The sequence below is a fragment of the Tachysurus fulvidraco genome, chromosome 24 (assembly GCF_022655615.1).
Source record: "Tachysurus fulvidraco isolate hzauxx_2018 chromosome 24, HZAU_PFXX_2.0, whole genome shotgun sequence".
NCBI lineage: Eukaryota > Metazoa > Chordata > Actinopteri > Siluriformes > Bagridae > Tachysurus > Tachysurus fulvidraco.
In genome coordinates this window covers 17,544,540-17,558,888 of record NC_062541.1, presented here as the reverse complement: position 1 = coordinate 17,558,888, position 14,349 = coordinate 17,544,540, and the positions used below count along the sequence as shown (strand labels likewise).

Genomic DNA, 14,349 nt, shown 5'->3' with positions numbered 1-14,349 from the left:
ATAATAGATGTGATGGCATTAATAAAGGAATTTTGACTATTATTTTGACTATTACATATTTAGTCTCGCAGCAGCAGTTAAAAGTAAAAGTACATCTCATAATCTGACTCCTGTTAGTGTTTCTTCAAGTCAAATAAACATCACCACAATGTCATCATTACCAGTCAGGAACTTGTATTCTTCTGTGGGCTCCAGGATTCTGACCATTGGGGGTGTCAATAACATCCAAACTTCGGAGAAGGACAGCATCGTTCATGGCTTATATTTTAGAATCTCACTGCTCCGACCTTATCTGATTCAACATGTCAGCTAATTAACAAACGGGGTTGAGAATCCGCTGCTCTGAGAGGAAGCACTTTATTTAGAAACCCATCACGTGTTATGTATGTACTTCTTATGGGTTCTGCTGTATTCTGTCTCAATACACAGAGTTTAGTGTTTTTCCATCATGGTCCAGGAGTCTACATCATATATATGATGTAAAGGTATAAAATGTGCCTATTAGCAGGAAGTTGTGTTAACACTTTGCTGGTTCTCAGGGAGATGGGCCGGAAGGAGAGGGAGGTTCTACAGAAGATGGCTGAGCTCACCAAAGAAGGTTTCCTCCTCAAACAACAGCTCATTCAGGAAGCTAAGAAAACCCAACAAGAAAAACAGGTCTAAAAAACTTAACAGCAAATGTATTATTTATATCCTGGATGTATATGTTCCCTTAAAGCTGCTTTGTGACCGTGTCTGTTGATCAGAACACCCCACATATAAAACTGAACTGAATTGCTTTCAGAGTTTACTTTGGATCCACTCAGAGGATTTTACTTGGTTCCTGACGTGTTCCTGACGTGTCCGAGTTGAACCCGCTGTGTCGTCTTTTACAGAGCAAACTGACTGACCTGCAGACTAGCAAGAAGGAGATAGAGGAGAAAGTGGAGAATATGAGGACCATTAAAGAGACAGCAGAAGAGCCTGAGAAGGAAGCCAAGGAGCGCCATCTTAAGGCCTGGGAAGGCAAGTGCAGTTGTTTTTCATGATTTCGTCATTTTTCTCATCCATAAATGTCCACTTGCGGTATGTGATTAATTTTTGTTAAAAATTTTTAATGCATTTTCTATTAAGCTCTGACTTGGACTTGCAGCGATAATCATGCTGATATGTTTTTTTTTTTTATTTGATCATTATTCTGTTTTACAAGAAACCTTTAAATAATGACGAATATTTCAGACGAATTATTCTGTTTTACAAGAAACCATTAAATAATGACGTATAAATATATGCACAGAAATTCTAATGAATCACTGAGACATCAGCTGTAGTGAGTGGCTTTTTTTATCAGCTGGTGTTTCTGAGCTGCATTTCCTCTTTGCTTTCCTTTGTTACAGAACAAAAAGCAGTGATCCGTGTGGAAAAGGACAAAGCTAAAATGTTAGAAGCTTTTCTTGAGCTAGACGATGATGTGGATGGATTGTAAGTGCAGCTGTGTGAGTGTGTCTGTCATTCTGTGTGTTTTCTTTTGGCCACTTGATGATAATGTGTTTGTTTTTCAGTGTTTCCCTTTCTGAGCTGCAGACACACGCAGAGCTAGATTCAGACGCAGACGGCACTTTTTCCGAGACCGAGGCTAAGGTATATTTTTTTTATATTTTCTTTCTCTTTTTTGTTTGCAAGTTCTTTGTATAATAACTGCAGTGATTTCTTCCCCAGGGGGTGCTGGGAGGGGTTCTCCAGGTAGACACGGCAGCTTTCGAAAGTGTGTGGAACAACATTAAAGACAAGTACGTCTCAGAGGTCAGTAAAGAGAGACATACACCCTTCTTTGACTGTTTCAGTCACTTTATTCACACAGAGGTTATATAATCAGTATGAATGAGGTTGTCTTCACAGATCAGTCATTTTTATAGATGAACTCAGACGTCAGAGGCAGTATACTACTCTGATCTTGAACAAACAATCAAATCTCAATAAGATCATGAACACATCAATTTATAGAGCAACAAACATTTCCATAGAGTTTTACAGGATCTACGTTCTAACGTTATTATATCTGGATGTTATCTCTGGTGGTCAGGTCACATATCTTAATTTTGATTCCATGAAGATCTGTTAATCGTCCCAGTTGTTAGAAAGCAAGACTCATCATAGTAAGTGCTCCAGTTTAAGTGAAATGTTCTAGTATTTAAGTCCTTTATTTTTCTGCTTTGGTTGAGGCTGAGGGCTTTAACCATACTGCTGTTGTCTCATTGTGAATGATTAGATATGGTCTTATATATGGTCTTCTGGTCTTGCGAGAGGGTAGGAGGGTAAACAGTTTATGTTACGGGTGCGAGAGGTGTCTTTGACGATGCTGCAAGTTTTACTCAGACACCACTTCCCAATAAGTCACTGGGCAGTTCTCACCCAGCGCAGTGACGTTACTGCGTTTAAACCTCTGAATGCTGCATGGACGGTTCATTTATGGAACTTAATGTACAAAATCAATAACAGTGGTATGCGAGAACTTAGGCAGGTTGAAAACAAGTCAAGCAGATGCATTTCATTTGATTTGATTTTTGATCATTTGCAGAGGACGAAATGCGTTCTTAGGTAGACCTGCCAGCAGTGCGTTGCAGTAGTCCAGTCTCGAGATGACAAGAGACTTAACAAGTACCTGAGCAGTCTGTGTGGACAAAAATGACAGAATCCTTCTGATGCTGTACAGAAGGAACCGACATTAGCAACATGAGAGGAGAAGGACTGATTATTGTCCATGGTTACCCCAAGGTTGCGAAATGTGACTGTCAGATCAGATCGTTGTGCAGGGATATAGCAAGATCATGACCTGGGGATGAATCGCCTGATGATCAGCAGTTCAGTTTTGCTAGGATTGAACTTCAACTGATGTCTGACAGACATGCTGAGATCCGATCAGAAGCTGTGGTATCTGAGGGTGGGAAAGAGAAGATAAGTTGTGTATCATCAGCATAGCAGTGGTAAGAGAACCCATGTGAGGAAATAACTTCACCAAGAGAGTGAGTATACAGGGAGAAAAGAAGAGGACCAAGTACTGAGCCATGTGGAACTCCAGTGGGGAGTCTGCATTGAGCAGATGTCACTCACCTCCATGTTACCTGATAAGAGCGTCCTACCAGGTAGGAAGCGAACCATTCCCAAGCTGATCCACAAATCCCAACAGTCCTGAGGGTGGACGAAAGTCTCAAGGTTGCCCGTATCAAGTGCTGCCAAAAGGTCAAGGAGGATGAGGACAGATGACAACTTGTCTGTCTTGAGCGTGCTGCTTTAAAGCCAGACTGTTTGGGATCTTGGAGGTTGTTCTGTGAGAGATAGACAGACAGTTGGTTATAAACAATGCATTCAAGAGCTTTTGAAATAAAAGAGAGAAGTGATACCGGTCTTCAGGATGGGAATAACCCTTGCTCTCTTAAAGCTAGTTGGTACATGACCAGATGTCAGGGATCTATTGATAATGGTGGTAATGAAGGGCAGAAGTTCTTGCGAGATGGTCTGGAGCTTAGTGGAAAGGAGAGGATTCAATGGGCAGGTGGTAGGATTGCAGGACTGGATGAGTTGTAAAATCTCTTCTGCTGCTATGGTTGAGAAATGGGACAATGACGGAATAGGGGAATCCTGACTGTGAGATGTAGGTGCAGATGGGGCAGAAGTGAAGGTCCTGCAGATTTTCTCAATCTTTTCATGGTAAAGTCTTCTGGAGTCAGGGACGACGAAGCATTTGGAGCCGAGCGGTTAAGTAGAGAAGAGATGATTACGAGGGTCTTGTGCCGAAGCTTCAAGCGTTTCCTGTAGAAGAAGTCACGTCTGAAGGGATCTTGGATAGGAGTGTACGATAAGAGCCAAAATCTGCATCAAGTTGTGATTTCTTACACTTTCTCTCTTTGACACATCTGAAAGTCAAGGAGCAGAACAAGAAGTTTTCTTGGGTTTGGTGGACAAAGGGCAGAGAACGCCCATGGTTGAAAAAAGAGCGGATAGGACAGTGTCTGTGGGTCCAAGTCCAAGGGTAGTGAGGAGAAGGATTCAGGATCAGGAAGAGCAGAAAGAGTTCCAGAAGTTACAGAAGAAGGGGAGACAGCGTGAAGGTTGCAGCGGGTAAGAGCAAGGGGGTGAGAGGTAGTTTTAGGCAGGATAGAAAGAGTGATGGTGAAGGATACCAGGTGATGATCAGAGATGTGAAGTGGGGTAGCAGTCATGTCTGTTGCTGGGGAAGGACGGGTGAAAACCAGGTCCAGGACATTGCCTCCTTTGTGTGTGTGTGGGGACGTAGCTGTTGACTGTCAGGGTTGAAATCGCCAAGCACAGTCAGACGGGTGGCTGTCAGAAGGGAAAGCACTGAGCAGTGTGTCCATTTCTTCCAGGAAGTCTCCTAGGGGACAAAAATGATGACAAGGTTGTTTGGAGAGGTAACTGAAACGGCATTTAATTCAAAAGAGGAGATGTTTAAATGAGACAAGAGGAAAAGTGTGAAACACCATCTTCTTGACAACAGTAGACCTGTACCACCACCCCGGCCTGTTTCTCGTGGTGACTGAGAGAAAGCAGAAGCCCACCTACCACCACTGTTTGAGAACCAGACAGCAGAGGAGGGTATATGAGGTTACTGGAAATGTGTCCTCTGCTTTGAAGACGAGAGCACCTACGATGGAAAGCGGTGACTACAGAGATGGGTTTAAGGCAGTCAACTGAGCGTGAGATAATCTTAATGGAGACTGAAACTACTTCTGATTAATCAGCTGTGTGAGAACTACTAAGCAAAATCCAACACTATAAGGTCAACAATGAATATAACAGAATATAACAACATTTAAATCACACAACTCTAGAACAAAGCAAGTTAAGCAGATAGTACACACAAGTCAGAATCCTACCTTACCAGAAGACATTTTTGTTTTGTGGAGGGTTATATCTGGTGTTAGATATTTTGTTTTGGAAGTTGTGTAAAAAGCTCAAGTCCGTAGCCACTCGTTCTTATTCTGTGTAACTCTTAATGTTGTTTCACACCCAACGGTTTGTTGCAGTCTCAGCCTAAGGAACCAGTGCCAGTGGAGCCTCCAACAGAAGAAAGCAAGGAGCCTGCGGTGGACAACGACTCTGAGCCATACCCCGATGACGACGACGTTCCAGAAGAAGAAGAAGAGGATGTAGACGAGGAAGACGATTATCCAGAGGAAGACCTCGATAAAGTAAGGATGGTGAGCAGTGTGCTCAGTTCTGTAAGTAAATTCAATTCTCACCTGTTGTGTTCATTTTTTAGGCTCCTTCCACTACCAAGACTCCAGAGAAGACAGAAGAAGAAGAAGACACTATGCCACCTTATGATGCTGAGACTCAAGCTTTGATTGATAGTCAGTGTCCTGTTCACTCTCTTGGACATAAACTCATACCGTTACATATTGTCATCTAAGTACATCCTTTTATTTGCTCCTTAATAAATACGTTGTTTCTTTGTCTTTGGTCCTCAGTTGCTCAGAAAGCCAGAGATGACTTTGAGGAGTCCGAGCGAGCTCTACGTGAAGTGGAGGACCAGATCAGGTTGGTGCAATGCTCTCGGTCATGTATTTGCCCCATTCTGATTGTTTACAGCCCAGTATTTGATGTGGATCTGTTATGTCTTCTTACATTAACAGGAACATCGAGAAAGAGCTTTCCTTTGATTTTGGGCCCACTGCTGAGTTTGCTTATCTTTACAGCCAGTGCTACGAGCTCAGCACTAGCGAGTAAGTATAGCGATGCTGAAGTAGGGTGTAGTTCACAATATTTACTCTCTCTCCACTCGTACTCAGAATAAAACTTTGGAACTCTACAATAGTCCCATATGAATGTTTGTAACATTTGACAGGTTAAGGTTTAGGAGCTGAAATGTGCTGACTGACTATTTCAGCTCCTAAACCTTAACCTCTCAAATATTAGACAAAAAAAGACATTATTGAAAATTCTTCAAATTCAGTCAAATATAAATCAATTATCAATCAATAATAAGCTTATTATTTCTCAAAGGGAAAGGGCCGATGTACAAGGTTTCTGTATTGTTACATGAAATTTTATTTATTTATTTATTCATTTATTCATTCATTCATTCATTCTTTGAAATCATGAAAGAACGATAAAATTGAAGGCAAATTTGATTGACGTTAGCCTGGTCGTGATGGTTCAGTGGTTAAGGCTTTGGGTTACTGATCAGAAGGTCAGGGTTCAAGCTGAGACATCAACGTTGGGTCCTTGAACAAGGCCCTTAACCTCACCTGCCGTCCCTGCGCTCTGACCCCAGGGCTCATAATAACCTGGGATATGCGAAAACATTAAAGCATTTCACTGCATGTCGTACTCTGTACGTGACAAATAAAATTTGAATTTGGTGTCATTTAATATTAATATTCTTTATTCCCTCTATAGGTATATCTACAAACTCTGTCCATTTAACCGTGTTTCCCAAAAACCCAAGTTCGGAGGCTCAGAGACCAATCTGGGGTAAGAATATCTCACTACCGCTTAATGATTTATTCAGTGTGCTTAGGAAATGGTTATCATTATTGTAATCCTTTTTCTTTGTGTGTGTGTGTGTGTGTGTGTGTGTGTAGGACATGGGGAACCTGGGCAGGGTCTGAGGACAATAAGTACCTTATGATGAAGTATGAGCATGGCACAGGGTGCTGGCAGGGTCCTAACAGGTCCACCACAGTAAGTCATTGTGTCCACTTGTGTGCTTTCCTATCACCATGTTGTGCCTGTGAGTGAATGTCGTCTTGTCTTCAATCGATTTGTTTTATAAGTCAGCATTAAGGATTAATTAAAGAATTATATTATCTAATATTAGGAATTGATTTGATGGATATAGGAGGATTGAGTTTAAAAAAAAACATCACTTATCTCTTAAAGTCAAAGTTCCAAACATCTTCCACACTTCAGTGTATTGGAGTAATGTCAGACTCATAGCATCAATATTATATTCATCATGACGTATTCAGTATGAGTTTACCATCTTGGGGTATTCGTGTATGTCACATTAGTAAGGTTAAATTAATAGGTTTAGCTTTAACTATATTCAGGTCTGGAAAGAGAAAAGAGATGTACAGTATCTGACAGAAGTTAGTACACCCCCTCATATTTTTGTAAATATTTTATTACATATTTTCATGTGACAACACTGAGGAAATGCTGCAATGTAAAGTAGTGAGTGTTCAGCTTGTATAACAGTGTAAACTTACTGTCCTCTCAAAAGAACTCGACACAGCCATTAATGTCTAAACCACCGTACACAAAAGTGAGTACACCCCTAAGGGAAAATATCCAAATTGGGCCCAATTAGCCATTTTCTCTCCCCGTGTCGTGTTACGAGGTCTCAGGTGTGAATGAGGAGCAGGTGTGTTAAATCTGGGGTTATCACTCTCTCATACTGGTCACTGAGAGTTCACTTTACACCTCATGCCAAACAACACTGATGATATAAAAAAAAAATTGTTGCCCTACAACAGGGAGTCAAACTCAAACTCACAGTGGGCCAAAATATAAAACTGAGATAAAGTCACGGGCCAAACTGAATATTTATTGTAAAATTAACTACAACTGATTTGTAATGTTCAACCTTTTTCATACAGAAACAAACTTTAGTTTTACTTAAACACAGGATTTGGAACAACCAGAGCTCGTTATTACAAACACATAAGAAATTAAATGTGAAATAAAAGACACATCAGTGATGTTCATGTCACAAACTTTGACCATACACTTTTTGACAAACTCCCTCATTAAAGGGCAGATTTTGCCGTCTCTGCTGCCACAATAAAGCTTTACAGCCTTTACAGCAGCTTCACTTTTTATTTAGCTTTCATGAACATAGTCTGACGGGAAACCAGACTTTTTTTCCATCTCCTCCACCTTCTGGAGCTTCTGCTTTACGTTCAGGTCCTTATACTTCTCAATGTACGTTAGCTCCGTTAGCACACAGGACAAACAGGTCTGTCCTTTATATTAGTGAACAGATAATCTGCCTCCCTCCTGTCTTGAAAGCTCCTATTGTCCATCTTTAGTTTGGACATTTTTGTGGAGGGTGGAATTAACTTGCCCCATGTGACTGTAACATGGTTGTTAACGACTGTCAACAGAGAATGAGGGGCGCTTGCTGTTCGTGACTACGCGTCAATACAGTGGCAAGGCATTCTGGGATTTGTAGTATTAGCGGAGCGGCTAGCCAGCTGTAATGCACATCTGATATGATCTCGCGGGCCAAATATAATTACACCGCAGGCCAAATTTGGGCCTGAGTTTTATACCCCTGCTCTAGATAAAGATTGATGTAGGCTATAAGAAGATTGCCAAGACTCTGAAACTGAGCTGCAGCACGGTGGCGTAATATCCAGAGGTTGTGTTTGGGAAACACGTATGAATGCTGCCAATGCTACAGAGGTTGAAGGGGTGGGCGTGGGGGTCAGTCTGTCAGTGCTCAGACTGTACGCTGCACACTGTGGGTGACGGCAACAGGTGAGGAGTACAAAGACAAGTGTGTCGTGTCTACAGTCAAGCATGGTGGTGGGAGTGTCATGGTCTGGGGCTGCATGAGTGGGGGGACAGTTCATTGAGAGAACCATAAATGCCTACTGTACGTTGAGATACTGAAGCAGAGCAAGATCCCCTCGCTTCGGAGACTGGGCTGCAGGGCAGAATTCCAACATGATAACGACCCCAAACACACCTCCAAGAGGACCACAGCCTCGCTAAAGAAGCTGAGGGTAAAGGTGATAGACTGGCCAAGCATGTCTCCAGACCTCAAACCCACTGAGCATCTGTGAGGCATCTTCAAACAGAAGGTGAGGGAGTGTAAGGTCTCTAACATCCACCAGCTCTGTGATGCTCTGGTGAACTCCATGCCCAAGAGGGTTAAGGCAGTGCTGGAAAATAATGGTGGCCACACAAAATACTGACACTTTGGGCACAATTTGGACATTCTTACATAGGAGTGTACTCACTTTTGTGGCCAGCGGTTTAGACATTTAGACATCATTCGCTGTGTGTTCAGTTACTTTGATTGGACAGTAAACTTACACTGTTATACAAGCTGTACATATTTACAAAAAATGTGAGGGGTGTACTAACTTCTGTCAGATAGCCTTTGCCTTTGGCCCATTTGATCGATTGTTAAACTAGCAGTTTATTAAATAAAACAATCATCACTCTAAAAAATGTTCCAGTTCTAGCACTAGTTGTTAAACTACACACACATTAAGACATGATGTTTATAGAAGCCTATGATGTCTTCCATCAGTAGCAGTGGGGTTCATTTTGATTGTCAACCTTCTTAAGGTAAAGATGACCTGTGGGAAAGAGACCATGGTCACCTCCACCTCGGAGCCGAGCCGCTGTGAGTACCTGATGGAGTTCACCACACCCGCTGTGTGCCAGGAGTCACCGTCCAGCGAGTCTGCCCTGCCTGACCATGATGAGTTCTAGTGCTACAGAGACTCCATCGGTGAGTTTATCTCCAGTCGGCTATGAGCTCAGTAACATTTACTCTGAGCAGCATTAGGTTTCACTGTAGGCATGTTAGTGTTAGGATGAGACGTGTACTGCTTACTAATACCACTGAGCACGCTGGTGCAGAAAGCATACACATCAGTGTAGTGTTTACTCTCTGAGGTGTGACGGATACCAGGTCAGTATGAGCATGAGGATGGTCAGTGTCCACGCTGAAAGAGCACACACACACACACACTACTAGCAAAACACTACAACTGACCCACAGCCTGCAGAGAAAGTTAGGTATTGGTGTAGTAAATCACTCAGGACTGATTAATTTATTGTAATAAATTATTTGCATCATTCATTAAAAATTTGGTAATTCATAAATATCACCATGTGCTGGGTATCAAAATATTTATATCATATTATACATGTTTATCACAATACAGTGCTATAAAATATAGAATTTCACAATTATTCAAATATTAGCTTCATTATTTAAACTGTCCCATCTTGAGACACAGATTTAAATAATACCACATGTACATAAAGGACAGCATAAATAAATGTAACCGTGTATTCAGTGTTAAATAACGTCATTGTAATACGCATTTATTACACTCAATATTTTAATCTCATCCAATTTGATCAAAATGTCTAACACGGTTGTCGTGTGCTTAAAGAGCGTCGCGTATTAAATGATCAAGTCCTCGTCATTTTAAAACCCGTATTTCGGAGACAAAGAAACGAATTGAAATGAAAGGTATAAAAGTCCACAGCAGCTCTATATGTTTAAGGTCAATGTTATTACACACTGTATATTTTTGCACGTTAGATTCTATTTTTTTGTATCTTTATGGGGGGCCAATACTTCTGGAGATTTTTTGTATTTGTTTAGAAATGTAGAGCAGCTGTGTGGTAGACGTGATGTTAGATTATCAGATCATACAGTCATCAGAAGCCTGCTGTTTAATATTTAATGTCTGTCATGTTAAACTCGTCTGATATTAACACAGCTGAACGAAAGTCTTTCACTTCTTCAGTGTTTCAGGTCCCAGCGTGAGGACGGCGTCTGTCCTCTGTCAGCTGATCATCAGTGTCTCCTCATCCCTGCCCCAGTCATCAGTCATCACCTCACTCAACAGTAGTTGTAGATGTAGGTGTCTGTGGTGGTTGTTGTTTTTTTGTTTTGTTTTTTTACAGAAATTAGATTGCGTTCACATTCCATCTGAAATAAAGTCTCGTTTTAAATTTCACAGCCTGAATACTTTCTTTTGGTTCACAGTATTTGTCTTTTTTTTTTGTTTTGTTTTTTAACAATTCTTAAACAGAGTAATTTCAGTCTTCCTAGAGCACAAGGCTGCACTTTGGGAGAGGAAAAAAAAAAAACTAAGGCATTGTATTGAAACCTCCAAGAAAAAAAAACCAAATCCAGCTTCATTATGTGTGCAGTTGGATCTTCACACAGAAACCCAGTCAGAGAGGAAACAACCAGGACACTAGGGTTCGCAACTTTATTTTATTTTTTCTGGCATGTAAAGTACAAATAATTAAATAATTCCATGAAAAAGTCCTCAAGCGTTTTCAGCTGTAATCCCAGTAATAAATATCCTAAACTAAACAGAAAGATATATTTTATTTTTTTTTCCTTTGTTACATTGTTGGTTGTTTTGGTTGTTTGGAAACTGAGATTTGACTTTTTGTCCTCGACCGGTGACGTCTGAGGCTTTTGTGGTTAATCCTTTATTTTTTTTTTTTTTGTATTATTGTACCATGAGAAACGGTGTAAGAAGAACAATGCTAAGTAACTCTGCATCCCTTTCTAAATTAATCGATACAAAAATACAGTTGGTTGAGAAACAGAGGAACCACCGACCCCCTTTATCACTGCCTGCTCCTGGAGGTTCGGGAAAAGGCAACAAACTGAAAAGTGAGGACGTGTGAGAGTCGGCTGAGACTCGGCCCTCTGTCTGTCTCCTTCTTTTGCCTTTCCTTTTCTCTCTTTTACTCTACACTCTCCTTCCCTCTCTTTTCACTGTTATGGGGGTCTGGCTGGATAAAACAAGACTGTGATTAGATCAAATAATCAAAAGGTTTTCATTTAACAAGACAAACAGAACACAGGCAGTAAAGGCATAACATCTAGAACACAGCATGTATGTTTACACGGTCAGTTAGTTTAATATAGCAGTGCATTCTTTGCCTATGGAGAACTTTTTCCAAATTGTAATTCTAATGCTGTTTTTTTTTTTAATTCTATATGTTCTCTTTTAGAAAGAAAGGAAAACAAACAAACAAACAAACAAAAACAAACAAAAAAAACAGTGTATCCAAATCTGGCAAAATTAAACTTCTTTTAAACTTGCAAATATGAAATAAACCATAAATATACACAAAACATACTTTTATACGAGGCAATAACAATAATAATAATCATAATAATGAGAATAAATAGTTTTTAAGTTAACAATAAGTTAAAACTACAAGCTTAAAGTCGCCCAAATAATACAAGTTCGTTGGCGCTATATTGAATTTTTTTCTCGTTTAAATTATTCATGTTGCAACAAAAGCTACCACAGACTTTTACGAACACAACTGAGCACAGTTTGATTGAAATAAAAAAATCTAACTAATTCTAAAACCTGCATACACTGTAGGAACAGCAACTAATTTTAAATAATGGAAAAATAGAATAAATCGTACCCAATAAGCAACCAAAAGAAATATCCAACCCATGTATGTTCTCTATGGCAACGTTAACGACACAAATACGCTAAGTTAACATGTGATTCTGATATGTCAAAGAAATCAATAAATTACAGGAAAAACCATAGTTTGGAATCGACATGGGCTAAAACTGATGAAATATTAGACAGTATTCCTTTCACGGTCTTTGAGAATTGCTCTTTTACGTCCGGCGCTGGGCCGTTGGCTTTACCACGTGGTCAGAGCACTAATTCAGGGCTCAGGAAGGGATAATGAACGTCAGAGATCAGAGCTCTTGGTGTTTGATTCCTTTAATTGAATCTGTTAACACTTCTTGTTGTTGTTGTTTTTTTTGTTGTTTTTTTCCCGTTTGTTTATCGCATTTGATCCTTTCACTATTCTGCAAACCACTTCAATGTGATGTTTAATTTCTTTTTTAAAAAATATATATATCTTTTGTTCTCAGTCAATATAAAAACGAAGCACATTGCACTTACTGTTCCATAGGAAAAATTTTTTGTCTTTTTAAACGATTTATTGTATTTTGTTGCTCAAGCGGTGCAGTATGTGTGATTCTGCCATTGTCTCTGGCTCTCTACTGTAGATTTGGGGAGAGGGTCTCTATATATTTTATAGTGTGTGTGTGTGTGTGTGTGTGTGTGTGTGTGTGTGTGTGTGTGTGTTTTCAGTGAAAGAGCTATTCAGCACTGTGTCTGTGAGTTCACTGAGGGCTCTTTTACTGCACCACAACCTTCTCCAGATAATTCTGCCCAAGGGCATTTAAAAATTTGCCCTGTGCTGCCCCTCGCCTCCCCGGCACTACATGTGGAGGGTAGACAGAAACATCATAAGGCAGGTTACTAAGGCTTGAGATATGATTTCAAGGTAATCGTGCCTTTTCTCTGGCACAACTCATAATGTGGACAGAAATGAGCAGGATATGAAGGATATGTTGACTTGAGTGGATCAGGATGTGATGGGCATCTGGATGGTGCTGTGTAACAAAAGAGCCTTGTAGTAATTAAATAATTAGTGAAATGTGACATTCAGTGCTGGAATTAAGATGCATCGATATACAGTGAGGTGTGATGTGTACGTGAACAGAGCGATATGATTGACGTTGTGACTCCTTATAGTTAGTGCTTCAATGAGCCGTGAAGGTTAAAGGAAATAAATATATGATGATTAAATCTAATGTTTGAAAGCAGGAGAGCTGATGAAGAACCCTCAAGCAACACAAACCAGCGATGATGAGGACCTGCAGACCTCATTCCAATGATGAAGAACATTCTCAGAGCAGACGATGATGTGCTGTCGTGATCTACATGATATAATGTACCGGAGGATATAATTAGCCAGGTGTAAGTTATGGTGTATAAACAGAATGAACTGCGCAGCTTTAATGGATCCCGAATTCAAATCCGTTCTTTGGTGCATTGAGCATGGTCAGTACGAGCGATAGATTATATTTAAATCTAATCTGCAAAAGAAACTGGTGAAATGTTCGGGGAGAAAAGTGCCACTGTCAGTTTGCAGATATCGAGCCGTTGTGGAACAGATTGCAGCTAGTTAATACGTCCCTAGTTATAGCACGGGGTTGCACTGCACCGCCGCTGAAGCAACTTCAGAGAAAATGCAACTTTTTTTATTCCTAATGCGTACAAGTCCATCCATCTTGTTATTCTTATTTTTTCAGCATAATGCGAGCTTGCTTGCTATTTTTTCTTGTTTTGTTTTTTTTTAAATTATGTAATGGTTTCACTGCACATACTGTACGTTTAGAGGTCCCCAAAATTTCAGTCCCCTCCCAGACACCGCAGAGAGTCAGGCGCTCTCTCCCCTAAAAGCTGAAAAGTCGGAAAAAATAAAAGCCATGCGGTGTGTCCCAAAGGTCTCCACGCTTTAAGAATCTGTAAAAATGTTGCACAAGGACTTGTTTTTTTTCTGTAGATATAAAAATATATTAATCTCTAATGTAATCCATATTTTCAAAGAGATCATTGTCCTCTTTGGCTAACACAGCGTTATCAAGAAAAAGCAAAATGTCATTCAGTTTAAATGCACATTTTTAAACCCTTCTCTTTCGCATTAAATTCTCATCTGTTTTTTGTTTTGTTTTTTTGTTCATTTTTTTTACAGCAACAGTTTCTCTCTCTCTCTCTCTGTCTCTCTCTCTGTCTCTGT

At 40.2% G+C, this 14,349-nt stretch overlaps 1 protein-coding gene across 1 annotated transcript in view; it reads left to right on the top strand.

The window, feature by feature from the left end:
• The window catches only part of prkcsh (protein kinase C substrate 80K-H), a 14,635-nt gene extending 3,920 nt beyond the window's left edge, over positions 1–10,715 (top strand). The window contains exons 6-18 of the mRNA XM_027166564.2: positions 540–657; positions 876–1,005; positions 1,377–1,461; positions 1,542–1,620; positions 1,699–1,782; positions 5,025–5,189; positions 5,261–5,351; positions 5,469–5,538; positions 5,634–5,723; positions 6,400–6,474; positions 6,585–6,684; positions 9,304–9,469; positions 10,503–10,715. Of these exons, the coding sequence (XP_027022365.1) occupies positions 540–657; positions 876–1,005; positions 1,377–1,461; positions 1,542–1,620; positions 1,699–1,782; positions 5,025–5,189; positions 5,261–5,351; positions 5,469–5,538; positions 5,634–5,723; positions 6,400–6,474; positions 6,585–6,684; positions 9,304–9,450 (1,234 nt within the window). The 3' untranslated portion in view covers positions 9,451–9,469; positions 10,503–10,715. The remainder of the gene's footprint in view (positions 1–539; positions 658–875; positions 1,006–1,376; positions 1,462–1,541; positions 1,621–1,698; positions 1,783–5,024; positions 5,190–5,260; positions 5,352–5,468; positions 5,539–5,633; positions 5,724–6,399; positions 6,475–6,584; positions 6,685–9,303; positions 9,470–10,502) is intronic.
• Positions 10,716–14,349: the final 3,634 nt, after the last annotated feature.